A 27,934-nucleotide genomic window follows, 5' to 3' on the forward strand; every position below is an offset into this window, starting at 1 on the left:
AACTGCAAGGCCCATTCGGGATTTATGGCCTGGAGACCTGAACCCCTGAGATTCTGACACCGTTTCTGATGTAAGGCCCTAGGGGATGTTTCTTGGCACTGCTTTTATTTACTTGACTTTCTGCTTGGTTGTGTTCCTTCTTGCCAGAAGCCAGGTCGACAGAGACTCGCTGATCTATTTTCAGGGTCCAGACCTCTTGCTCCCTGTCCAGGTACTGCTGCCCATACGTGGGAACACTGGATCCCCATCTGGCTCCAGTCCAGCTCCCAGAGATGGTCTTCCAGCTGGTTCAGGTGACAGAGACTCTGGAGTTCCTGAGCAGAAAGACCAACAGGTTCTAGGTAGGATTGAGAATCTGCCTCTGAGGTAGGGGACAGGAGACCTGGCTCTGAACCCCAGCCCCACTGGGTGATCAGGGCCTCAGTTTCCCCATACCTACAATATAGGTTATAAGCCCTACCCTGACTCCCTCACCAGACTGCTCTGTCTCTCGCTGAGACAGTACATGAGGAAATAACCTTAGAATGGCCAAAAGGGTGTAAAAATGGAACGAATGAAGAAGAGGAGAAAGAGGAAGGAGAAAAGTAGGAGGAACAGGAGAAGGGGGATCTCCGAACGGCAGTTCTAAGCACACTTTCAGTTACTTAAAGACGCCAAGCTCCCCCTGCCCCAGGGTCTTGGCACCTGTTTCCCCTTGCCTGGAATGTTCTTCCCGTCGCACCCCTCACTGACTCACCATGTAACCTTTTTTCTCAAAATTTGCGTCTTTCGAGAGACCTACCCTAATTACGCTATCTAAAGTAGCCCCCCCATTACTTTTTTCATTTCATTCTGTTTATCTCATTCATAGAATTGATCACAATCTAAAACTAGTTCATTGCCCGCCTTAGCTATTCGAATGTCTCTGTCCCACCTCCTGCTGTGTCCCCAGTGCGGTAGAATCAATGAATGAATGAAGGAGGTAGCTGATGTTCTGGAGGTGTGGACAGACTAGACGCCATGCACGTGTGCACATTCCCAAGGCAGTGGGTAGTAAAGCACCCTTGAGTTCCAAGGCTGTGACTGGGTCACAGGATCGGTGCTCGGGTCGGGAAGGACAGGATCACGGTAGAGTAGGTCATGTCTAGAAGAACGCAGCTGGAGGGTGGCTGGACAGGGTGGTGGGCAGGCAGCAAAGATCCCAAGGTACTGACTTCTCGTTTTGCAAGCTGAAAAGCTGATTCAGTCTGATGTTGGATACACAGCATTCCCAACTAAGAAGCGGAGTACCAAATGGCTGTGGGGTCTAGAGTCTGCTGTCAGAGCTGGAGAGAAATTTAGGAGGTGGTAGATTGTAGTGGTTGAGCACTTGGGCTCTGGTGTTCTTTAAACTTGGGTTGGAATCTCTGAATTGCCATGTGTCTGGTGGATGAGCCTGGGTGTATTACTGATCTGAACTTCATTTCTCACACCTATAAAATGGGGATACTAATAGTTCCTATTTCATAGAGGTTAGATCTGAAAATATATGCCAAAGACTTAGCTCAGTGCTTGATGCATAGCAGGTGTTTAGTAAATTCTGGCTCTTATTACTACTATTATGCTGTCCAATCTATTTACAAAGGAAAATGGTGTAGCTCATATGGGGGTGGAGATGGGCTCAAAGTCCCTCACTGATTCAGTGGCAGAGTGGGGACTCACAACCAGGTCTATCACACCTGGCCCAAGGTGCCCTTCTTTCCCTGCCTCTGAAGCCCTTGGTGATGGCAGGAAGACTGGCCTTAGTCCTAGAAGTTTCCCTTCCTAGGTCAAAGTCATCTTTGCTTCAGAGGCTCTTGCTTCCCCAGGGGTGCTCCTACCCTAGATATAAAAATCTACTGAGTCTTCCTGAGAGGGAGCCTGGATCAAGGTATCCCCACAGGGGCTGGCAAGTGGCCCCTAAATAGGACCTCTCACCCAGAGCCTTAGCCTAACTCCAACCCACTCTCTAATTCCTGAAGCAAAGACCACATGGGAATGGTTCCATTGGTTCATTCTCATCAGAATCATTATCTGTTTATAAAGAAGAAACACAACATTTTAGTTAATTTTAGTCCCCACGATGCCTGGGAGCTATAGCAACCAATCCTATAAAAATATGCATCTGTCCAGATGGCAAAACACTTATCTGAGGAGTCTGCCAGCAGCCAGTATTGAACAGCCAACGCAGGGCATCAGCTCTTGGCTTTTGGATCAGGCAGAGGCCTTGGGGATCATCTAGAGTAGAGTTCCTTTCCTGGATTCCTGACTAGTGCCTTTGGGAGCCTGAAGAAAGCCTTGGGCCTTCTCTGCAGAAGAATGCACAGCCACTCAAACTTTTACGATCAATTTTTATAGGGTTGAGGGTCTCTGGAAGACCAGTGTTGGGCACTATTCCAGTCTGGAACCCTATTAAAAGACAACCTCCTCGTTGCGTGAGTGCCAGCTTTGCCTTGGCCACTGTTCTCAACACTTAGAGCATCACAGCGAACATGACATGTGAAGCCCCTGCTCTCATGGATCGTTTGTCTGGTGGGGGAGACAAATAGTTTCTGATCATGGCAAGTGCTGGGAGGGAAAAAAGAGTGTAAACTGGTGAACCATGCCTGTGAGAGAAGCAAGGAGACTAATTCCAGTTGGGTGGTCACGGGGGGCCGAGGGGCTCTTTTAGGAGATGACATTGTAACAACAGAGACCTGACGGATGAGGAAACTCCAGGCACAGGAAATTCAGATCAACAGCTGTCCCTGGCAGAGGTAAGTGCAAGGGCAAAGAACCAGAGGTAGGAACAACATGGGGGTCATTGAGGAACCGAAAGACTGGTGTCCCAGAGTAGAGTGAGCATAGAGGACAGGATGGCGAGAGAGGCAGAGACCATATCGTGTAGAAGCTTATGAGAGTGTTCTCAGTCTTCTCTTTCCATGTTATTCAAACCAAATCCATGCTTCAAGAGCCACCTGTTCCAGGAAGCCTTCTCCACCTGCCCCAACGGAGGAATCCCTCCACTCTGAACTCTGGGATAAACCTCAGAGTCTGTACCACTCGTGTGAGTGGGTGTATGCCTAAGGCATGCCCTCTCAGCAACAGCCAGAGCTCCTTGAGGACAAATACCAGGTATTAATTCCTGGATCTCTCAAAGTCCTAGAAACGCACTCATAAATATATTCATCATATATATGATGACATATATATTCATCATATATATATGATTGATATATTCATCAATATTCTCATAAATGTTCAACCAAGACCCGTTGTACCAAGAAGTTCATGTAGCATAAGAGTGAGCCAAGTTGAAATGTGGACTCAGCCTGCCCATACCGCTTTAAGCCAGGTGATCTTGGGCAAGTGACTTAGTCCCCCTGAGCCTCTGTTTCTTTAATAGTAAAATGGGGATCATAACAAAATCTAAGTTAAGGGGTTGCTGGTGAAGATTATTAAGTGTGAATAAACCTTGGCTATTGTTACTTCTATGATTATTATCACTATCATCAATCACCTTATCTACTCTATACTGATGACAGATTCCCTGGCTAGAAAGCTCATCTCTTATGTGTTATTAGTGGTGCAACTTGAGTCAGAGTTCTTATTTTTAGATCATATCCCAAATCATCAATGATGATGCCACCAGAGGCAGCTTCTCTTGTCTGTACAGAGGCGAGTCCTGGCTTTGCCTTTGTCACAGATACAACCCCCTTGAATTTCTTTGCCCTCCTCAGTATTGCCTAATGTTCGGGAGGGCTCTTGTAAAGATCCCTGGTCGCAAAGTCAGGACATCTGGGCCTGGCTCTGCCCCTGGGGGCCTTTGGGTAATCCCTGGCCCCTTCCAGGCCTCAGTTCCCCTCTGAACAACGAGGAGGTTGTTCCTGGTGATTCCTGTGGACCCTTCCAGCCCTGGCACTCCATGAGTCTGTGTAGGCAGCAGTCCCAGAACCCACGAGGCAGGCAGAGTTGGGGAGTCTGGTCAGGACAGCAAGGAGAGAAAGAAAAATCTGGAAGACATAGCCGGCTTTGGCTATGGGGAGGCAGGGGAGGGGGGGAAGGAGGAGACAGAGGAGGAGGAGGAGGGACTGAGGGGTGGAGGGGAGACAGACCCAGCCCAGAGCTCCTAGTGGTTTCCTGTTGCCCGGCTCTAAACCCTCCACATTCCTGCAGACCTTCACACAGCCCAGAGCACTCTGCCTGCTGCCCGCCTGCCTGCCACTGAGGTACGCACGACCCCCACCCGGCCTTCCCCTTCTCCAGTGCCCAGCCCCTACACCCTAGTTCACTCCTGCACTTTGTGTACAGAAAGAGAAGCTGAGCTGGGAGGTCTCTGGGTCAGGGACGGGGCGCGCATCTCCTTTGGGCTCCATCACCGCTGCCGCGAAGGGCAGGAGCCGCGGACTGGCTGCCTGTTGCTTTTCAGGTGGTATAACTTTGTCTCCCTTTTAGGTTTGCGGAAAATAATCTCATTGTGTCTTTGGGGGAGTGTTTTCTGTGTGTGTGTGTGTGTGTGTTTGGCTCTCTGGTTTCAGAGGCTGCCTGCCTATCCTCTTTGCTCCCTTTACAAATGTGGCAGCCTCCTTTCCTGGGAATCTGATCTGGTCACAGCTGCACAGGGACAGAGGGCGGCCAGAGTCTGCCTTGCTCCCCCTTCCAGAAGATACTTCCTAGACTGGGTTGTTGGTCGGGAGTTCTGTTCTCCAAAAGGGACCTTGCATGAATGATAAATTGATCTCTGGAGGGCAAATGGGGGGGGGGGTCTCCACCTTTAATCAGCACTCTGGGAAGGTTCCTGTTTCCCTGGAATTCTCCCCCAGTGACCCCTCCCCCCCAACCCACACACTCTGAAATAGCACCGTCAGATAGTCACTCCTGGGTTAGGCATTGTTCCCATCTGGGGCTGCCCCAGGGTATAAACACAGGAACTCACTGGCAGTGGCCCTTAGTGTAGGTAGATCTGAAGACCCCAGGCATCTGATATCCAACCAAGACACCTGGGTCCTTTGGGAGGCTGGGTGTGGCGGAGGATGTGCCAAGAAGGGGAGAAGGGGGAAGGCAAGAGAGAGTCCCAGGGCATCTCTCTCACACCACCTTATTTGAAAAGCCCAAACTCTACATGGGACTGGTGTCTAGGCTTTTAGGATGTTAAGTCCTCTTTGGACGCCCTCCTTCCCATCTCTACTGTCTTTACCTTCACTGGCTCCATTGGCTGGGTGATGAGGGGACTTCCTGGGGTCTGAGACACATCAAGGATAAAGGGGGCACTAAGATGAAGCATGTCTTCAAGGAAGCCCAGCCTGCCCAAAAGAGAACAGAGAGGCACACATTTTCCTCCAGAAAGGACAGCATTCTATGCAGAACACATGGAGAAAATGTTTCCACCAGCAATTCTCTAGGGTTACATTTCTATCTCCTCCAAAGGCTGATGGTAGAAGTGCTGAGAAGCAATTAAGAAGTAGGTTGGCAGACTTAAAGAGCACATTCTATGTGTTATCTTAGGTAAGTGAGTCCTCTGGACTTCGTTTCCCTATCTGTAAAGTAAGAAGACTGGACTTGGTCTTCTGGGTGCCTGACGTCATCTGAAACTTTCTAGGGAAGTTCTCTTAAACTGGAATCCATGGACTGGCCTTTGAATGGGCTTCAAGCATCTGCAAGCCACTTAAAATGATATGTACAGTAGTGTGTGTGTGTGTGTGTGTGTGTGTGTGTGTGTGTGTATGAGACAGAGAGAGAGAACGAGAACAAGGGGTATTCACAGCCTTTAGTCTTAACATATATTCAAATGGATGCACTACCCCCAGATAGCCAGAGGGCATGACGACGTGGGAGATGGAGTGTGGGTGGGACTGGAAGCAGATGTATATTTGCAGGAGGATAAACAATTTTGAAACAGAGTGGTTGGGGGAAGAGAGGGTTAACTCAGAGTGCTCAGCTGCCACATCGACAAAGCCTGAAGGCGGGGAATTGCCGAGGGAGAGAGGAGGGGGGAAGGGGTGCCTGGAGAAGGAATCAACTTTTGAAACTTTCTCCAAGTCCCACCCACAGAAAGGCTCTTCTTTGCCGTGACTCATTCTGGGAGGAATGTGAGTTGCCACGGTAACCTTTTTTTCAGGGTCTCTGCCTGCTGGCTGGGAGGGGACACTGAAAGACTCAGAACGTCAGGGTCAGGCTCGTCAGGCTCCGTCTGAATGTCCCCTCCTTCACTCAATCCCCAGACACCAGGACAGCAAACTCTAGGTCCTGCCCTGCTGATCTCCCAGGATCCCAGGGCAGCTGTGGGGCTGTGATAAGCCTCCCTGACTTGGGTGTTTGAAGAGTTTTTGTTCCGCTGCTGTCCCCGGGGTGCCGTTTGACCTTGAACTAATCGGGTTCTCCCTTCTGAGCCCCAGTTTCTTCCTTGATTAAAGAACAATAACAACCATCACCTCCAAGGGCTATCCTGTGGAAGAAATGGGCTGACACACAGGAAGCAATTGGTGAACTGTGGTCCTCCCACCTAATGCAATGGGTTTTTAGAACTGATAAATTTATGGCATCCAGAGACTTAATGAAATCATTTCCAGCTTTTTTTGGTCCGGGAGCCCCATCATCTTGGGTTTGTATATGACTTCTCTTTACTAAAAGTGCTGACAGGCACAATTTAAACAAAATATTGTTTAAATCCATTTTGATTTGGGCACCTTCATATTTCCCAAGAGTGTTGTACCCCCCAGTGTGAAAAGAGCATTGGCCAAGGCTATGGTAGAGGTGAGTCTTAACTCACAGTGAGTGACTTTAGGTAAGACCCTTCCCCTGTCTGGGTCTTAGTTTCCTAATCTGTTAAATGGGGCAGTTAGATGGTCTCCCGGGGCCCTTCCAGCTCTGAAAGGGCCTGCAAACCTAAATCCCAGAGGTTGCCTTCATGAGAAGGAGTAACTAGACTTTTAACACCCCCGTTTGCCTACTTGAAAAAGAAACAAGAGAGGAGGGGCTCCGGCATCTTGGTTTGCATAATAGTCCTGCTAAAACCTTTATCCCTCCTCGGAGACTTGTCAACCAATAGCATGGCTGGGGTTTGCTATTTACAAGAGCAGCTTTCCTTGATGAAAATAAGCTATAAATAGGAAAGGATGATGGTGGAAAGGCAAGCGCTCAGGATGTGAGGTAAATAGGAGAATATGTGGCTTTTGAGATTATTTACGTAGGTGTGCGGAGATAAACAGGGGCAGACACGAACCCATGAGGATGCAGGTTCTAAGCACGGCTTTTACCAACAGGCCCCCACTGGCACAGCTAAAAATAAGTGCCTCCACACGTGAGCCAAGACAGAAGGCCATACTCTCACATACCTCTCCCTGAACCGTATGCTGGCTCACAACACAGCACAGACAAGTCCCAGGTGTGCACCTCGATGCACATACAAACTCTGACCCTTCCCTCCACAGGCCGAAACAGACAGATGCTGAGCCAGGTGGACACACAAAGACACACAGACACAGCTTCACATGGTCTTCAGGGCCACACGTAACTTACACACAGACACACTGTCCGTTACACACACACACACACACAACTACCATTTGCAGCCGCACACTGCTGTGCGTAGCCACACGTAACTACAGATGATGATGACAAGGAGGTAGACATGTCACACACATACAGTACCAAACCGCTGGCTGTACTTCACAGATAGAGACACTGAGGATCAGAGAGGGAAGATAACTCATTCAAAGTCACACAGCCAACTGATGTCTGAGCCTAACTTTCAGATGTTCAGAAATATCCAAATGTTCACTTTTTGTCTTTTTCTTTTTCTCTTTCTTTTTCTTTTTCTTTCTTTCTTTCTCTCTCTTTCTTTCTTTCTTTCTTTCTTCCTTCTTTTTTTGTTTTCATCTGATCACTTTGGTTTCATGTTTGTACAGGCAACAAGCCCTGCGGATGATAAGTGAGGAGCAGTACTTTCTCTCTCTCCTTTGCTGGCCAGCAATGGCCTATCCCAGGCCTCGTTAGGGAATTATGCCATCAGGACGGCACAATGTGGCTAATAGGTGGCTGTTCATTTGCTTCTTGCTGGCTCCCTCCCTATCCTGTCTTTAAAGGAGGTAAGAGAGGGCTGGAGCTGAGCTTTTGGCCAACCCTGGGGATTAACGAAGCCACCTCTTCTCTACAGCAGACGGTCTGGATCCTATCCCCAACCCTGAACTCGGGGATGGCTGGGCTGAGCAGAGCCAGAGGCAGCAAGCAGTGACTTGGCAGAATCCTTCAGAAAAACAGCCTCCTGTTATCCAGGAGGGAGAGATGGCTTAGGTAGGAAATTAGTTCTGCCCCCATTCTCAAGACATAGAGCTCGGTGTCTGTAGAAAAAATATGGATGGAGATACCAACTGTGTCCAGAACTGGGTTCTTTCAGAAACTGGTTATTAGCCTATCTTATCCGGGGATCCCTCTGGGTCATCTTACATTAGTCATGGCATGAGGATCCCAGACTGATCAGATGAAATAAGAAACGAAACAAGGTAAACATCTGGAGGTTTCTGAACATCTGGAAGTTTCGCTTTGACACCCGCCTGCTGTGGGACCCTTAAGTGAGCTACTTTTCCTCTCTGAGCCTCAATTCCTTTTGTCTCTCAAATCAGAAGCATGGCAGAGAGGTTTCGCATGGCTTGGCAATGCCAATCCACAGGCACTGGCTGCTGGAAGAACCCTGTTCAAGATTTAGACGCCACTCCGCACTTTAGGGGAAAAAGATCCTGTGCTTGATTAGTAATGTCTGCCACATGCACTGGAGGAGCATGTGGAGACATATTCACCATGTATTTACTATCCTAGGGATGTGACAGTCTGAGCTCTCATCCCCTCCATTTGTGGTCACCCCATTTGCAGCAGTGGCCCCTAGAGGGAGCCAAGGAGGAAAGCCTGAAGCTCCACCCGGGGCCTCTCCTAACCACGATGAAACAGTGAAACGTGGCATCTTAGATGCCTTTATGGAATCTCGGGCTGATCCCAGTCCCAGACTCTGGGGCTGCTTCAGAGCTGCCCCAGAACCTCTTCACTTCTGGGCTTGAGCTTGAGTTTCCCTTAGATTCTTCTCTTCCAGCAAGAAATATTAAAATTGGAAGCCGAGTCCAGGGACAGGCTGGGAGGGGTGATACTCTGAAAGGTTTCTGCCTGAGCTGACTTAGAAAGCCAGAGCCATAGAAACCGTAGGGACCACACTGCCCCAGGGTTTGCAAACTGTGTTTATAGGAGAACCCAGAGATGCTCCAACATGTCTCAGGGGTGTCCGAGTGTGTAGGACCTTCAGCCCCCTTCTCAGCATCACTTTTGCCTGCTTTTGTTTTTTTTTAATTTCACGCTGATTCACTGAACAGATAAACACCTTCATGTTTCAACAAATGCCAAAGGCCTTTAGCTGCTTCAAATATTGGACTTTGCAGAAGACCTCATTGAAAGAAAGGGCTTATGTAATTTTGAGCACCACTGATCTAAAACAACCTCCTCATTGTGCACATGAGCAGGGCCAGGTGTGGTCCAGGGAGTGAAGGAGCCTTCCCTAAGTTTGCACGGTGAGCTGGGAACAATGCTGCCAAGACCGCAGTCCCAGGACTCCCGACTTCTGTGTCACGAGACCACCTCTGAGTGGCTGTGCTCTCTCCCTGGTGTGAGTGCCAGGTCTCCGGCCTGGCCCGGCTCTCCTTCCAAGTCCCAGCTCTCTGGCGGGCCTGGCTCACAGAGGGGGTTCCTTTATTAGCCTCCAGACTTGTTTTTCTCTCTTTAGGCTTGTTTACCGGGAACGTGTGTTTTTGGAACCCTTGTTTCCAAGCCAAACAGTGGGAGAGAGATGCTTGGTTTGCGTCAGCAGGCCAACAAAGGGGCCGGCCTGGGGCCCAGGCTTCGTCACTGTGTTCTCTGGAGGCTGGGATAGTGTCCCCTTGACCAAGAGGAGCAATGCTTCCTTTGTTCCACCCCGACACCCTTTCTCCCTAGGCCACAGGCAAAGAGCTGGGGTTCTTCCCCTGGATTCTTGAGGGGGGGATAGATATTCTGGGATCCTTGGGTGTTCTTGCAAACAACAACTGCTTACTTCTATTCTCTCATATAAATCACCCGTGAGCCTCTCAAGGTAGGTGTGTTATTTCCGTTTTACCGATGGAGAAACGAATTGAGGCCCAGAGAGGGAAAGTTACTTTCCGAAGGTCACACAGTTGCTAAGCAGCAGATTTGAATCTACGCTCTGTCTCCAGAGCCCACGAGTTTACCTTTCTGTTCTGCCGCTTCTATAAAAGTGTGTAATCACCCCGATATGGTAGCCATAAGCTGCATGTGGCTACTTAAATTTAAAGTAATTACAATGAAATATGATTAAAAATTCAGTTCGTCCACGCCAGCGGTATTTCAAGGGTTTGCCAGCCATAGCTACCACGTTGGACGCTGCAGGTAGAGAATATTTGCATCATTTCCAGAAGGTTCTCTTAGACTGCCCTGCTCCATAAACCTCTTTCTCTTCAAATCAGATTCGATGATTACAGCTCAAATTCTGTGCTTCATGTTCTTAAGAGCCTACGATTCCAAGGCCCACAGTCTAAGGTTCCATGATTCTGAGATGTCCCCCCTGTGCTGACATTCAAGGGGCTTTTCAGTGTCCAGGGAGAGCCCAAAGGAGGCCCTTTATATTTTGAGGGAGATGAACTGGGGGGGCTGGCTGTACTTTTCCACTTTTCCATCCCCGGAGTCTTTCTAAAGAGAGGAGTGACCTCAGCTTCAGGTCCTGCTGGCAGCCACGGGCGGGTTTTCAGCCATCTCCAGAGCAAATAAAGGCAAAAAGGAAGGGACTCGATGTACGGAACAGGGGGAGGAGGCGGCGGTGGGGTGGGAGTGAGCAGTGTCTGCATTTGGTGACCACCAAGCCAAGGGAAACACGCCTCCTGTTCCTCCCCTGGCCCAGGCTACTTTCCTTCCCTGCAACTCAGACCAGTTCACAGCCCAACTGGGCTCCATTCAGGTGAGCACCTGGGAGGTAGCAGCTGCCAAGGGAAACTGTGAGAGGAAGAGCCCGCCAGGGGTGGAGCGGGGCCGCCTGGGTCCTCACCCGGCCCTGCTGCTCACTCCCTGGGGGTCTGGGAAGATGTCTTCCCCTCTCTGGGCCTCACCTTCTCACCTGTACTACGGGGCAGGAAGACATGCCTTGAGCCCCCAGCGGGATGCTGGATTGTGAAAACACTTTGAAAAGGATAGACATCTGCATCACCACGGGCTAAAGAGATACAAAGGAGCGAGTCTTCATTCGATACCAGTCATTTCTACAGGGCTGTTTATATTTTCACTGGGCGGACTGGATCTAGGTTGGTTGGCAGAGGATGTGTTCTGAATGCTGGGGTTCAGAACTCTGTGTTCTGACCTCACTGGGGTTACTGTTGCACCCCATCAACTCTGCGGGATGGACGGCTGGCCCCTTTGCCAGACCTGTTTCCGAGAGCCTCGGGGATCTTATGCACGTGTAGAAAGTGTGGCCATGCAGGAAGAATAGTCCAGACATCCCCCTTCCCTCTCAGCCCATCATCTGGAGGCATAGGGTTCTGGGACTGGTGATGTAGCCCTGGGCACTGGGCAGGAGCCCAAATTTTGGAAATTCACGCTTTCTCTAAGATTTTGGGTCATTTTCTTAACACTGTCACTTTCTGCATTTCTCCCCCACTCCCCCACCAGACATAATCCCTAAATAGGCCCAACCCAACTCCACAAGAAGGTAGTTTGCCTGGGGAGTTTGACTTGGAAAAGGCCTGAATGTTGCACGATTTCCTCCTCTCAACCGCAGGCTCATCAAGAAAGTGGGACTGTAAGCCCTCCCGTGCCGTGTCTGCCCGTGTGTCACAGCACAGGCTCCAAGGGGAACAGTGCATATGTGAGCCCTTTAGACGCTAAACGCACTACAAGATTTAGAACTGTTTTTTGGTTCTGGCTGCAAAACCAGCTTCAGGAAGGGTGATTGTGCCACTAGGAAAGAAGTGCAGGAAGGTAGAGAGGCAGGACAGACCAAAGAGCTGACCAACAGACCTTTCCCTGGTCAAGGAGGGGAAGGAACATGGTTCCTCTGCTCACATGAGGGACAGACTGGAGATACTGGCCTTCCTGGCTTTTCAATCGGAAGCTCATTACATTCCCAGTCCTGGCTGGGGTAGTTCTCCGATGACATGACTTCTCTGTCACTGGAGCCCAGACAACACCTTTTTTTTTTTTTCCTTCTAGTTCCCAGTCTCACTTTGACCCTTTAACTTCAAACAGCCTCAGACAAGTCCTTCACTGATGTTTCTCTCTTGCTCCATTCATGAAATGGGGGGTTGTCTTGCTTGTATCTTTCAAATGGGAAAGCAAACAGGGAGATTTTTCCACTTGTAGGTCTGGGGAGGGCCGGGGGGGGGGGGCGGTGGTAGGGAAACAAGCATACAACTGTGTGGGGCAGGAACATTCTAAAAATTTCCTGGAAAGGGAAGACTGGACTCGTCTGGGGGTTGGAGCCAGGGTGAAGCAATGCCAAGCTCCCAGGTTGATGCCTCTAAATTTCTATTACTTTTATTTCATACACATGCCGTGAAATAAGAGGTGAGGTTTTAGGTCGATTTTAATACAATAAAGGGTCATTATGAATCTGCTCTTCCTCTGCCTGTTTCTACCGTCCCAATACCATAGTCCAAGTGAAGACGGGTTATACCACAGGTGAGGACACATGCCAAGACCAGCGTGTGCCTGTGACATTTTAAGGGCATTTTAAGAACCCAGCCTACAACCTCAAAGCTTACCTGGTCTGACCCTCACAACTAATGGAAGGGGAAGCAAGGTCTGGAGAGGACCAGTGATCTTAACCAATAACCAAGGTCGTTTTGAGGCTGATCAGGATCCCCTGGCATTGAATTCCAAGCTGCGTGTTTGTTTTTTTCCATGATGCCAGGGTGCCTCCAAGATGCTGGGCCAGTTGAGAAGTCTTGGAAAGAACTAGGAATGACGAGCCCAATATAGAAATTTGTGGGGACAAAAGAGGGAAGACACGGCCGCTGCCCACCTTGACCAAACGCTACTTGGAGGCAGAAGGAGAATTCTTGTTTTTGCGTAGCCACAGGAGGGGGAACAGAGTAGACCAGAAGCTGGAGGGAGGCAAGTTTGGATCCATATAAGGAAGAACTTTCTAAAGCCATCTGGGAATAGAAGTCCATCTAGTTAGAACAAGAAATAAAACGTGCCCACCACAGTTCCTTTGTGAGGGATGGCATTTTGGCAATGAATCATCAGAGAAGATTCTGCCTCCAAATCCCTTGCAGTCATGGGATTTTTGGAGCCAAGGGTTTAGCATCCAGAGGATGAGGTCTTACCAGCGACCAGGGCAGGAGAAGGTTCTAGATCTCAGCTAACATCCTTCAGCTGTGAGGGGGAAAGAAGAGAAAACATGAACATAAGTGAGCATTTGGATAGTTTCCCTAGGGGATCCAGAGAAGTGCTGTCCCTTCTGGGTAGAATGGAGACAGATGTGGCTGTCCACTGGTCACACTCCAAGACTATTGCTCTTTGTTTCATTTACTTAATGTTTATTTATTTTTGAGAGGGAGAGAGAGAGAGCATGATGACTGAGCCATCCAGGCACCCCTCTTTCTTTTAGAATGTAGATCTCATTGTCTCAAAGTGGCAGGAGGTCTCTGCCTATTAACTTCCCCCCTTCTTTCGGAGGGTAGAAAAGAGGAGGAAAAGGAGGAGGAGGAGGGTTTGGAGGATGGGGAAAAAAGAATTCCGTAACATCGGGGATTAAGGGTCCTTGAAGATGATCTGGTTCAGTATTGCCCAAACTTGACTAGTTAGCCAACCACCTTTGGCGAGCCACTTTTTTAAACCTTAAATAAATGGGGGCGCCTGGTGGCTCAGTCGTTGAGCATCCAACTTCAGCTCAGGTCATGATCTCACACTCCATGAGTTCAAGCCCTGTGTCGGGCTCTGTGCTGACACCTCAGAGCCTGGAGCCCGCTTCAGATTCTGTGTCTCCCTCTCTCTCTGACCCTCCCCTGCTCATGCTCCGTCTCTCTCTCTCTGTCTCAAAAATAAATAAAAACATGAAAAAAATTTTTAAAACTTAAATAAATGTATGGGGAAAAAAGACTTTATATCTTTACCGTAAGCGGAAAAATCTTTTGTCTTTTGTCATAAATGGAAGGAAACTATAAAAAAAAAAAACACAAAGAAGACAAAACAACTCTGTTGAATTCCAGCTGGATATAGTTTCCTGTGGAGGCTCTGAGCCGGAGGCCTGCTCTCTGTTAAAAAGGAGCGGGGAGCCTGGGTGGCTCAGTCAGTTAAGCGCGTCTGACTCATGATTTCAGCTCAGGTCATGATCTCATGGTTTGTGCGTTCAAGCCCCACGTCGCAGTGGAGTCTGGTTGGAATTCTCTCTCTCTTCCTCTCTGCCCCTCCCCTACTCATTTTCTCTCTCTCTCTCTCTCTCTCTCTCTCTCTTTCAAAATAAATAAATAAACTTAAAGAAAAAGGAAGAGAGAGGAGTGCTAGACAGGTATCGAAGACACCTTAGCAGCAAACTGAGACTTTCTCCTCATACAGTCGGAACTGGAAGAGAATGGAATAAAAGCGATTTCCTCTGGCACCTTCCATTATCCCTTTGCATGCACCACCTAAATTTTATCTCAGATATCACAGGAATTCAGCTCAGAAGGGGCTGTCTGTCAAGAAGCCTCCCACTCACTCAATTCTCCATCTCCGTCCCCTTGCAGGGTTCCCAGCATCATGAGGGCCTGGATCTTCTTCCTCCTTTGCCTGGCCGGGAGGGCCTTGGCAGCTCCTGTAAGTACTCAAAGAGCATATCCGCTCGGTCTCCCTCCATCAGAGTCACCGACTCTACCGGCCCTGGATACTTGGAGGGGCGAGGGCTTCCCTATCTCATTTTGTGCCTTAGTAAAAAAAAAAAAAAAAAGATTTTTCTTACACTAATAAGCTCAGGAGAAAAATTGAGATGAGGACCCCTGGGTGGAGAGTCCAGGGAAGAGAGATTTCCATGTAAGGAGAAGGTGAACCTTTAGCACGCACAGAGAGAGGGCTGGTTAGTTTTCAAGTCAGTGAGGACTATTTGGTTGCAAGCAACAGGCTCCGGTCTCACCACATTAGGAGGGGGAAGAATATCTACAGGGATAGATTATGAACTCTAAGGCCTTGGGGAGGGCTGGAGAAGGACAGGTCCAGGATCTGGGAGGTGAGAACAGTCTCGGAGATGCTGCCATTTGAATGGATCTGCTCCAAAGGTTTCACTTCTTGAGAAAACGTGCCAAGACGATCTAAAAAAAATTCAAGGAGAACCAATCCAGTTGAGCTTGGGTCCTGGGCCTGCTTCTTGGCCAGGGGTCGTGTAGAGCACCCTGACCGACAGACCGTCCCTGCAAGACTTAGACTTGCACGCAGAGGGCCAGCAGTGGTCATTCAAAGCTAATCCGGAAGCCATTACCGGAAGAGAGGGGAAGAAGGGTGCGGCAGACAAACAGTTTCTTGCAACCTAGGGTTCCCTCGGCCTGTCTCCACTAGGAGGTGTGAGTGACGGTGGACTCTGGCAGGTAGATTTTGGCAAAAGATCTGGCAGGGTTAGCTGTTGCTAAGGAGCCCTAACCAGCCAGGCACCTCAGAGTTGTCTGCTACCTTGCTTCTTCCTACTCCAAGTTGACATGGCAAGAATAACAAATTCATGATAAGAACATCATACTTGTGGAAAAGATAATGACATCTGTTAAAATTCGCGGTGTTCATGCCCCCGTGGGTCTCAGTTTTCCAATCTATGAGATGAAGGGAGTCGGTCTGCATCAGTGGTTTCCAGATTCATAGGAGTTCGAAGCAATGAAAGTGCTTTTCCAAGCTGAATCTTATTGGGAGAGACACCCCAGATATAAAATATATAAAGGGGGGTGCTCCAGCGTTCCACAGGGCCCCTGTGTTTGGCTTCCCTTTTGCCATCATCACCCTACCCATGGCAGTCCCTGAGGCACAGCCTTTGGGATCTCCAGGGAGCTGCTCTCCCAGCTCCCCAGGCTGGAGGCACTTCAGAGGCAAAGCTGGCCCTGACCTTTCTGCACCCCATTTTCTCTTCCCAACAGCAACAGGAAGCCCTGCCCGATGAGACGGAGGTGGTAGAGGAAACCGTGGCTGAGGTGGCAGAGGTAGGTGGGTAGGGTCCCCAGATGTCCACATCCATTCCCTGGAGAAACCAGGGTGCTGGGAGTCTCGATCCTGGAACGGGACATTTGCCCCTTCCCGTGTGCACGCATAGCACCGAGGTGAATGCCGTGTATCCCCCAATCCTGACGCGTTCCTGAATGTTCCTCGTTCAGTGAAACCCTGGACGTGGGAGCTGTGAGTTTGAAATTTTTTCTTTCTGAGCTGTGGGGCGATTTTTCTTAGGTGATCACCCACAGTCTCCCCATACGTTAAACACGAAGGGGAGCTGCTGTGGCACGGCTGGTGGGGATAGTGGGCTCGGTACCCCTCCTGCCCTAACACCCCTCGGGGCCTCTGAGGCACCTCGGTGGACCTGTAGGAGTCTGTCTTAATTCTGACGCTGGCATCTGTGCTCTCTGTGTGCCCTGGGCCTGGCACACCTTTCCGGCTCATCTCTCCTCTCGTGGGACCTGAAGCACCCGAGCAAGTCCCCTCCAGTCTTTACCTCTGCGGGTAGGGGCCATTGGACTCACTCTTGTCCCCCCACCCCCAGGGACCTGTGGGAGCCAACCCCGTGCAGGTGGAAGTGGGAGAATTTGACGAAGGTGCCGAGGAAGCCGAACAGGAGGTGGTGGCTGAAAGTAGGTCCCTTTCTCGTGTCTTGTCACATCCAGGCTTTGCACTCCACTGCTTGAGCCTGGGGCGTGGGGACAGCCTCCGTGAGGTTCCTTCCCAAGGAAATTCAGGGTGAGGTCCTCCCCCCGGGGGAGGAGGTGGCTGTGGAGGAGGAACAGTGTTGACTCAAAGGTTGGGAATATTCTCTGGAATCTGGGAATGATCTGTTTATAACCAGGCTGTGGGTCTCAGCAAAGGATGTTCCCAAGCTAGAAATGGCCTTCTCCCCTCACAGCTGTCCGCCCTGATTCCAAAGTTGGGCTTCACGTTCCCACTGAGGCCACAGGTCACATGTGGTCCCCGAGCTCCTCCATGACCTCTGTCTCAGCCCCTGTCCCACACGGGCACAGACCTCCAGGAGCTTTTATACTCCTTAGCTTATGTGAAAATTGTTTCACACAGCCGTGAGGAAATAAGGCCTGGAAACCTGACAAAGCTCATATAATGCTACCCTTGGAGTTCGTGCCAGAAGGACCGAACTGTCCTAGGGCCATCGGCTCCGGCACACCGTGCTGGCATCTCTGACCCAAGGGGTTAACAGCGTGGACTTGGGAGGCAGACCCACGTAGGCTTGCCTTTAAACTTGCCAACTCCCTCTGCGAGTGCCCTCTGACAGCCTTAGCTCCGTTGAGCCCGCTTCCTCACCTCTAACCGAGGGATGACAAAGATAGCGGACCCTCGCCCCACAGCTGTTGGAGGATTATGAGATAAAGCACAAGGGCACTTGGCCCACCGCCTGGCAGGGCAGGCATCCAATAAAGAATGACTAAAATACCCCACATCAAGCACCAGGAGGAAATGGCTAGATTGAGCTGTCATCCTGAGGGCACAGAATTTTTGTCGGAGCAGAGGGGCATCTAATGGGTCTGTTCCTTCCCTCCTCCAGGCCCACCCTCATCCGGTGTTTACCAGACACAGCTGGGCTCTATTGTTCACTGTGGGCCTCAAGGCTCTTCTCCCTTTTCCTTTACAGCCACTCAAGTCTGTTTTGCTTGGCCTCACAGCTCCCTGGCTCCATGACAACAGCTGATTTTCCATCCTTCTAGAAAGTTTATTTTATAATCCAAAAACGTCTCACTATCACTGAGGAACAGAGCTGAGAACACAATGGTTGCTTCGATCCTCAAGGGAGTCATATGGTATCCAGGGCTCCTGGGTCCCAGATGAAGCCTGCAGGCCCCCAAAATGTGCCCGACCCTGACCTCACACTGAATCTCTAATCCCCAGACTGAGCCAATTTCTCCCTTAAATGCCAATTGCTGGGCTCAGCAGAAGAGAAAGGAGGACTCGGGGCTGCCCAAAGCCCAGAGTGGGGGCCCCAGGAGAGGAATTCTGCCCCGGGATCAGTCTGGTTGGGTTCGGGTGGACCGGGTGGTGCTAACTACACGCCCTTGTACTCTACCAGACCCCTGCCAGAACCACCACTGCAAACATGGCAAAGTGTGTGAGCTGGATGAGAACAACACCCCCATGTGCGTGTGCCAGGACCCTACCAGCTGCCCTGCCCCCATTGGCGAGTTTGAGAAGGTAAGGGCCGGGGGTTGGGGGATTGGGCCTTCGCAAACGTGGAGTGGCTGCCCAGAACACTGGTGGCCTGGTGACTCTGTGGGGCAGTTCCAGTCTCAGAAGTCCCCACACTGGTCACAGCAGGAATGTGGAGGTAAGGCTCTGTCCGTCACCATGTGTCTCCAGCAACCGATAAGGATTTATTCGGCACCGTCAGGTTCCCAGCTCTGTACCAGATCCAGAAGGGAACATATCAAGAACATCAGACACTGAGATAGAGACTTCAGTGCTTGGGAGCAGCCTAGCAAAGCATCCAAAAATGTGGGTTCTGGGGTCAGACTGAAGGTTGACTTCAAACCCCATCTCCACCCATGTCAACTGTGAGATCTTAGCTAGATGTCGAACCTTTCCAAGTCTCAGCTTTGTCATCTCTGACATAGGGATAGAGATTGTCTTTATTTCATAGGGTGGTTGTGGATATTTGTTAGGTAGTGCTTTGTACTTAGTACCCAATATATGCTATTTAAAAAAAGCTTTCAAACCCATCCATTCTGCCTCTAATAGGACTCATTCACTCAACCAACCATCCATCGATCCAACCGTGTAATTATTTATTGAGTGCCCACTCATGACAACCAATGTGCTAGTGATGACCTAGCTCAGGACAGCATATTTGGTACCGGCATTGTTCCCACAACCTCCCATCCGGGTTCTCCATCAGTAGTCTCTCCCCAATACAACTTATCCTCTGGGCTCCAAATTTTAGCATCATTGTCAGGTCTTTCCTCCTCCTCACCCCTTTACTCCCATCCCACTGGTCACCAGTGCCCATCAACTCTCCCTCTGCGGTGATCTATAAGCCATAGTGAGTATGTACAGGAGGTTCCACACAAGGCTCCCTGCCTCCTAACACAGATACTTCCTGCCACAGTCCTCGTTCACCCCGCGGCATCTCTGCTTGGCCACCCCCACGTGCAGAGAGAGATTCACTAGGAGGAGTCACATGACCCAATGTACAGTTGTGCTCACAGCTAAGACTTATTACAGTGACATATTAAAGATACACAGTAAATCATGCGGGAACAAGATGTAGGGAGAGCCTGGAGGAATCCAGGCCCAGGCTTGCTTGCTTTCTCCACTCGCATGAGGGGTCTCACAAAATGCACTCTTTCCCCAGCTACAAAGATGCAGCCACGTGTGAACAATGTTTCTGCTCAAGGAAACCCATTAGAGACTCAGCACTCAAAGTTTTCATTGAGCGCTAGTCACGTAGGCACCCTCTGCCTAGCACGTACCCGAATTCCAGACTTCCAGAAGGAAAGCGGATGTTCAGCACAAACCGTATCGTTTGTACAAGCAGCCTAGGCACAGTGAGGCACCCTCATCATCTGTGGAAAGTTTTATAGCAGGTGCAGGGAATTGTTTATCGGCCAAGTTCCCAGATGCCAGCCAAGGGCCAACATCACAAGCGGGTCTTGCTAAGCATGACTGTCCCAGGCTTTCTGCATTAACTTTTTTCTGTACTCTGCCTGTTCACCACCCCCCATCTTTCATTCCTCCTTTCCACATCTGCCAGGCTTGTTTCCCATATCTCTGCCTGATTCAATTGTACCTCCACTCAGAGGCCAACAGTGGCTCTCACCATGGGCTCGTCATCGGCCCAGGAGCCCACAGAGTGGGTTCTTGTTGCAGCCCCAGCACTAACCCACCGCCTGATCTTGAGCTGATCACATTCCTTGCTTGGCCCCTCGTTTCCCCATCTCTGAAATGGGCAAGGATGGTGGGGCCAGTGAAGGGCTTTGGGAATCAGGGCGTGGCCCTCTGTGCTCTATGCTTTGCAGGTGTGCAGCAATGACAACAAGACCTTCGACTCTTCCTGCCACTTCTTTGCCACCAAGTGCACCCTGGAGGGCACCAAGAAGGGCCACAAACTCCACCTGGACTACATTGGGCCTTGCAAATGTGAGTCTGTCCTTGGCTTCTTCCAGCGCCTCATCTGGGGAGAGAGCATTGAGCTGGCGCTGATGTGGGCTCTGCACCCCTGTGCTTCGTGACATTGGGCGATTCTCTTTCCCTCTCTGAGCCTCAGGATTGCCATTCACTACTTTTTAGATGTTTATTCATTTATTTAGAGAGAGGACACATGTGCACACACACAAGTAGGGGAGGGGGAGACACGGAGAGAGAGAGAATCCCAAACAGCTCTGTGCTGATGTAGGGCCAAGGCCCCGAACCATGAGATCATGACGTGAGCCGAAGTCAAGAGTCGGATGTTGAACCTACTGAGCCACCCAGGCGCCCCAGGATTGCCATTTATAAAATGGGATGATTGTCTAGGAGTAGCTGCCTCTCGGCTCTGCATTCGGGACACCTCCAAGGAAGGACTGAGCAGTTGTGGAGGTCAGGGAGGGTTTTTGGATCCTTCCACTAGCATCCAAGACAACCCTTCCTTTTCTCTACTGATGAGGATGTTCTTCTATAGGGCTAACCCAAATCTTTAGTGCTTCAATATGGCAAAGCAAAAATGATGTTCTCTCTGGGCCTATAAAGTGTTTTTAAAACACAGTAAAACCTTGGTTCGTGAGCATAATTCATTCTGGTGACATGCTTGTAATCAAAAGCACTTGTATATCAAAGCGAATTTCCCCGTAAGAAATCATGGAACCTCAGATGATTCGTTCCACATCCCAAAAATATTCATATAAAGTGATTACAATACTGTAATATAATACAAAATAACAAAGAACATATAAAATCTAAAGAAAAATAAACAAATTAACCTGCACTTACCTTTGAAAACCTTCGTGGCCGGTGTGAGGAAGAGAAGAGAGAGGAGGGTTATTGTGTAGGGCGACTTTCACTATCACTAACAGAATCACTGCTCTCTATTGGCTCAGTGGAATCTTCTTCTGCATGGGGGCCATTGTATACACTCGCAGGGATGTTGACTACAGTACAGTATTAATAAACTCTTGTCATAGACTGTATCGAATGTAACTGGCAACAAGGCAGCCGAGGAGAGGGTCTCGATCTGCAGGCAGCCTGACCCAGGATGAAGCAGAGCATTCCTAAGCTCACTCTTGTATGGAACAGCGGAGGGCTGTCCATAGGTGCTTTGAAGGGACAAAAAACACACTAGTGCCAGTTGGGGGCACCTTCCAACCTTCTGAAAAATCACTGATTTCTGCCAAACATTGTGGCCTGAGACCCAGCATCTGTGCGTGGGAGACGATCACCCACAATCCCACAGTGAGAGAGAGAGAGAGAGAGAGACAGAAGAACCATTGGCCCAGTTGCGATCACGTGATGTTCAGCAACACATACTACTCATATTGCAAGACGTCACTCACTTGTCAAGTTAAACTGTATCAGAAATGTTTGCTCATCTATGGAACACTCACAGAACAAGTCGCTTGCAATCCAAGGTTTCACTGTATTTGAACTTGAATGCTTTAAAATATGAGGCATGCCAGTTTCCTTCAGGCCCCATTACTCAGCGTTGCCCTATCCTTGGCCTTTTCACTCCATCACATTCCCGTCTGCCCACTTAAGACCTACGATTAACCACTTTCCTCTAGAAACCTGGGAGTCAGGTGTTGGGGGAAGGGATGCCAGGATACTGTCTAGCTTCTTGTTAGTGATTCCAGGTGTAGATCCCACTGGCCCAGGTGCCTCTTTCAGCATTGGCAGTCTCCTTATCACTTCAGACACCCAAGGCCACATCCTCCTCCAAGACAGCACCCATGTGGTGTCTCTGGTACATTCTGGCACCAGATGGCACTGGGGAGAGCCACTCACCTGCTTCGTGAAGGTGTGCAGGGTTCAGAAAGGTGGAGGAGAAAACCAGGTTCTCCCGTGGTCAGCCCCATGCTCCCAGTTATGGGGCTCAGGAGGCTGGGGAGGAATGCTGATAGGAGTCCTTGGGCAGTGAGACTGAGGAGTGGGCCAAGAGGCCTTTTACCAAAGGGGTTCTTTCTGTCCTCTGGGGTGTGTGGCTCATTTGCTCCAAATCCTAGTGTGTCCACCACAGATGTTCCCTTCCACTCCCCAGCTGGTGGTGGAGAAGGTAGTTGTCCTAACCACAGAGGGGACTTTCCCTGGACTCAGGATGAGGGAAGGACAGACCTCTAAGCCCCAGGGCAACCACATGCCAGGGATGGTGGATGAGGTTCTGATAACGTGGCCTTGAGCAAGCCCCATTCCCCCCCCCCCGCCCCATGCTGACCTTTGATAAGTCCAATAAGAGGGTAAACTTGGTCTGACATTCTGGGATTCTAAATTCCAAAGATCAGGATGGAATCGTCATGAAGAATGTTCTGGTGGGTAAGTGTTACTGACCTCCCCACCAAAGCTAAGCTGGGCCTATGGATAATGTTATTCAACCTCCCAGCTCAAACACCTCCCAAAGGTTGGTATCACCAGCGTGGGACCCGGACCTCTGCTTTCAGAGCCCCATCACCCAGAAAAGTGCAGGAGTCACTGGAGTGAACCATTGCCCTCAGCAGACTAGATCAGGCCCAGGGAAGAGCAGACGTGGCTCAGTGGAACCTTCTTCCCCCACACAATCTCCTTTGCTCACTGTGGTGTGAGAAACAGTCCCAGAAAGGCCGAGCCACTGTGCCCAGGTCATCGATTGAGATGGCTGTAGGAGGAGGCCCTGGGTGAGAAGAGTGGCCCAGCCAGCATGTTGGCCCTCAGGCAGGGAGAGTCGGGGTCTGTGCTGACCACTCCCGTGTTTTGGACCCTAGACATCCCCCCCTGCCTGGACTCCGAGCTGACCGAATTCCCCCTGCGCATGCGGGACTGGCTCAAGAACGTCCTGGTCACTCTGTACGAAAGGGACGAGGACAACAACCTTCTGACTGAGAAGCAGAAGCTGCGAGTAAGTGCTCTCTTCCCAGCCTGTCCCAGGGCCCTTGCCTGGCACTGAGCGAGGTGGCTCCTGGCCCCGGGCTGGCTGAGATCCAGTCCCATCCCTAGAACTAGGCCCCCACGTGTAAACCTACACCGCGGCGCTGACGAGTGCCCTTATTCTGGGCGCTGGGATGCCGGCTTCTTGCTGCCTTTGGAGGCTGATAATACACGTTCACGTCTTAAAGCCCCAGAAGCCCTGTAATAGAGAGACCTGCTCACTTTGGCCCAGTGTTAAACAAAAGGAACACAAACGCCCAGTTGCTTTTTCCTTCTGATCTGTGGATCTTTAACGTTACTGGACATATCAAGCACTTGGAGTACCGATAACGTGCAGATTCCCGAGCCCCATCTCGGGCCCACAGAATCAGTGTCTCTGTGAATCCGGGCCCAGGAAGCTGCATTTTCACACAGTCCCCAGGTGCGTTTGGTGGGACAGCTCTAGGCAGATAGACCGCTTTGAGATCACCCCAGGCCTCCGCTTTTGTGGGTGAGATGCTGGTACCCATCTATGCCACTGCCTTCCCTCATTTCGAACCTTGGCCTGGGCTGGTCTCTTCCGGCTCCGGCCTACTGTCGGAAGAGGAGGGGCCCTCCCTGGCCTGGACGGTCTCCCCTGGACCCTTTGTCACGCAGCATCTGCTCTCACAGGTGAAGAAGATCCATGAGAACGAGAAGCGCCTGGAGGCTGGAGACCACCCCGTGGAGCTGCTGGCCCGGGACTTCGAGAAGAACTACAACATGTACATCTTCCCCGTGCACTGGCAGTTTGGCCAGCTGGACCAGCACCCCATTGATGGGTAAGGCCTCAGGCCCTCAGGGTCACAGGGCACCGCTCTGGCTGGAGCGCAGAGGTGCTGGAGGACGCAGAGTCGTGGGTCAGGGCTGGGAGGTGCACTGGGTATGGCCAGAAAACTCTGCAGACTGCTGCGTGCAGTCCTGGAGTCCCACAGTTTGTGTAGGGGCCGAGCAGGAAGGAAGCCATAATACACGTTCATGCCGGAAGAAGTAGAAGTCAGCTGGAATTGAAAAATCCCTCCTTACCCCTGTGCGCACCGGTCTTGGGTATCCACTTGCTGAGGGAGAGTGAGCTGGAAAGGAGCTCAGACTCCGTGGGGTAGTGGGGCGGAGGTGGGCTGGCCTGTGTGCTCACAGTCCTTCAGCAAAAGACCTGAGACCCAGCAGTCCCGGGAGGGCAAACTGAACCTGGGACTTCTTAAAAAAAACTCCACAGAACCAATCCCATCCACACCGCAAGCCCTTGTTGAATTGCTCTTCCCTGTCGTCCAGATGGGTTTTGACGTGCCGTGCAACCACACGGCAGAACAGGCACGCAGCTGTCCGTGACCCAATGCTCACTGAGCAACTATTATGTGCTCAGCCCTGTTCGGGCAGGGGGTTTAACCGTGATCAGAGCTGATGTGGTCCTTGCCCCCATGAAGCTCACGCTCTGGGTGACAACCTGCTTCTCACAATCGAAGGACAACAGTAAAAAGGCCCCCAGAAGGTATAAGTGGGTGGCCGGCTGCACGTGAGGCCGGACAGTGGTTGTCACGACCCTCACCACAGCTTTGTGGTCTCCTCTTGCTGTGTGTTCTCGGGGGAGCCCGGAATGGAGGGCCACCTCGTTCGCGTGCCTGGGGGGAGGACACCGGGCCCAGGGATGGTCCTCTCTGGGACGCTCACCCCTCGTCTGTGCCTGGAGCCCACCCACCCTGGCCACAGTCCCCAAGTGGGGGGGTCTCCTGAGCTCTGGGAACCTCCTTGCTGCTTCTCTCCCAGGCTCTTTCCATGGCTGGGATTCAACTGAGTCGCTCACTGTGGAGGGGAAAGGGGAAGTCAGGGGGGACATCTGAAGCTCAGACTGAGCCACTGGATCCCACCACAATGAAAGCACCGGGAGAGAGGCTTCTGGATGGGGCCGCAGGACTGTGCGTCTGGGAAAGTGCTCCAGCCTGGGCCAGGGGGTCCGTGCCCCCACTCTTCTTGTCCCAGAGCTGCACGGTGAACTTGCCTGAGTTCCTGCCCCTCTTTGGGCCTCAGTTTTCCCACTGATATACAACAGAAGGGGAGAGGATGTTCCTTCCAGTTGAAACATTGTGTGATTCCTTCCACGAGTTGGGTGGCATGAGGGAGTCTGGGGGTTAGAGAGAAAATTGGAGTCACGGTGCGGCCCCTTGGGGAAGAGTGTTTTGCGGACAACTGGTTGAGGGCTCTGGAGAATAAGGAAAAAATTCATACGTGTGCTCTGGAGGCCAGGCCGGCTGGAGGAAAGGGAATGGACAGCGGGAGAGAAGCCAGAAGGCCTCCCTCTCGCACGTTACCAGGTACAGAAAGTGAAAGCTCTTGTGGAGGTCAGAGTCCTTCTGACCGTCCTGCCAATCCCAGCCCCGTCCCACTTCTCCCCAGAAGGCAGCACCGGCACCATTTAGTGTGTTTCTTTTTAGACTTTTTTCTAGGTATTTGTCGCTATAGACATGTGTGTCCCTGGAAACACGCACGGTTGTTTCATATCAGATTTTGATCTACCAATAGCAGAAGATTTTCACTTTAAGTGTTTGCGCCCCGATCCTCAGCCAATAAGGAAACAAATGCACCAAGAGGCCCTTGTTATGAACCCATGGGATCTCAGAACCGGAAGGGCCCTTAGCCGTTATGGTCAACTCTCCCCCCTTTGATGGAGGGGAAACCGAGGCTCAGAGCAAGGCATTGCCTGCTCTCAGTCCCACAGCAGGTCAGCGGCAGAGCGAGGGGGTAGACCAGGATGCTGGCTTCCTGCTCCGCTCGCACACCCCTTCCTTCCGCCCTGTGGGGCAGCCTCGCTCTCCTGTCTCTCCTGGAGCGTGGGACTTTCCGACACCTCAGGCCCTCCCCGTCTCCTGCCCACAGGTACCTGTCCCACACGGAGCTGGCCCCACTGCGCGCACCCCTCATCCCCATGGAGCACTGCACCACCCGCTTTTTTGAGACCTGCGACCTGGACAATGACAAGTACATCGCCCTGGATGAGTGGGCCGGCTGCTTCGGCATCAAGGAGCGTGAGTGTCTGAGCAAAGGGGCCCCATCCTCTCCTCACCTCCCCTCTGCTCTCTGTCATCTGCGGGTCCATCCTCTCTACCCAGCTCTGCTCTCTGTGCCTAGTTAACTCCTGTCTGCTCTCCCTGTCTGGGCGGGCCTTGCTCTCTCAGGTGGCTTCTTGTCCATCTGGCCGTCTTTATCATTCCTTTCCTCAAGCGTAGCACTCAGTCTGTGCCTAGCCCTATTTTGAGAACTGGCAGGCACGTAGACAGGAGACAGGAAGTGTAATTTGGCAGTGTGTGTCAGTGACAGGAACAGGGGCAGGGAGACCAAGGTTATCAGTCGCCATGTTCCTGGGTGACCCTGGGCTGGTCATCTGACCCCTGGCCTGCGGATGGGGGGGACCCGCCGACTCCTCGGGAAGCCGGTCTTCACCCGCACAGGGCCTCACGCTCTAACTCTGTTCTCTCGTCTTGCCTTGCAGAGGATATTGACAAGGATCTGGTGATCTAAATCCACGCCTGCCTCCTTCCGCAGTTCCGGATCCTCCCTCTTTGATCTTCCCCTTCCTGTTTCCCCCAAAGTTTAAAATGTTTGGATGGTTTGTTGTTCTGCCTGGGGACAAGGTGCTAATATAGATTCACATGAATACATTAACGGTGCTAAAAATGGAAATTGTAACCCAAGTCATGACATTCTTAGGTGTAACTCTGCTCTCACTGCCTCTTGCTCGCCCACTAACGGCCCCATTTTGCTCTCGCCCCTTGCGGTGTCCCCCGTTGTCTTAGTGGCGTGTGGGTGGGAACTTTGATCTGCTCAAGCCTGCCTTCAACACACATTGCGTCTTCAGATTTTCTCTCCTCTTCTGTTTGAAACTAACGCTCACCAAGGTAGTCTTTGTGTTCATTTTATTTCAGGGTATTGGCTGCCAGGGGGGGCTCTTCCCCTCATGGCCTGAAGGTGGGAAAGGGAAGTAACAGGCATGTGATGCTGGCAAGGATGTTTCTGGGACTGGAGGCCTAGTGGGAGAAAGCCGTGCGGAACCCGCCAGCCAGAACCGCAGGTGGCAAGGCTGTTGCTGGGAGAAAGGACCCGAGTCTGTGTTAGGAAAGTATGTTAACTCTCTCATACGCCAGTTCCGCACCAAGTCTCCCTCATCTTTCGGTGCCATTTCTTTTCACGTTAGGCTGTTTGTCCAAACTTTTGGGAGCCGGGGTGGACCATCAGCTCTCTGGAATCCGCCAGGGCCCTGTGGGGGTGGGTCACCACACCGTGCAGGGCTTCTCCCCTCCTAGATGTCTTTGGGAAATGCAGGACTGGGAGGTGCTTTCGACCAGGAAGGCCAAGGTCTAGAGCAAGGTGTAGAAAGTTGTAAAATAGAAGTGTGGTTGGTGAATTTTTTTTTTTTTCCACATTTAGATAGCTGTCACAAGAGGTCTTTCCCTCGGTTTCTAGCACGTCCCTCCTTTTCTCCCTCTCCCCACTTTTTTCCTTCTATCAGTTAAGAGTAACTTCAAAGTCAATGGGATGGTCGGATCTCACAGGCTGAGAACTCGTTCACCTCCAAGCATTTCATGAAAAAGCTGCTTCTCATTAATCTTGCAAACCCTCGCCATGATGTGGGGAGTTTGACAAATCTTTCAAAATAAAAAGTAACGACTTAGAAACTGCC

At 51.0% G+C, this 27,934-nt stretch overlaps 1 protein-coding gene and 1 long non-coding RNA gene across 2 annotated transcripts; one reads left to right on the forward strand and one right to left on the reverse strand.

Annotated features, from left to right (window-relative positions):
* LOC122240815 lies at positions 1–22,652 on the reverse strand. Its single transcript, XR_006220530.1, has 4 exons — positions 22,132–22,652; positions 13,019–13,374; positions 5,174–5,279; positions 1–314 (listed from the first exon to the last, which is right to left on the reverse strand). It is a non-coding gene; the product is annotated as an uncharacterized LOC122240815 (long non-coding RNA).
* On the forward strand, positions 4,142–27,934 carry SPARC (secreted protein acidic and cysteine rich). Its single transcript, NM_001290612.1, is given in 10 exon segments — positions 4,142–4,205; positions 14,727–14,796; positions 16,092–16,154; positions 16,706–16,793; positions 18,233–18,354; positions 20,175–20,295; positions 23,082–23,215; positions 23,896–24,044; positions 26,134–26,282; positions 26,747–27,934. Coding segments are annotated over 9 exon segments (912 nt in total). The 5' UTR covers positions 4,142–4,205; positions 14,727–14,739; the 3' UTR covers positions 26,776–27,934.

The sequence above is a fragment of the Panthera tigris genome, chromosome A1, assembly GCF_018350195.1.
Source record: "Panthera tigris isolate Pti1 chromosome A1, P.tigris_Pti1_mat1.1, whole genome shotgun sequence".
In the NCBI taxonomy this organism is placed as follows: domain Eukaryota; kingdom Metazoa; phylum Chordata; class Mammalia; order Carnivora; family Felidae; genus Panthera; species Panthera tigris.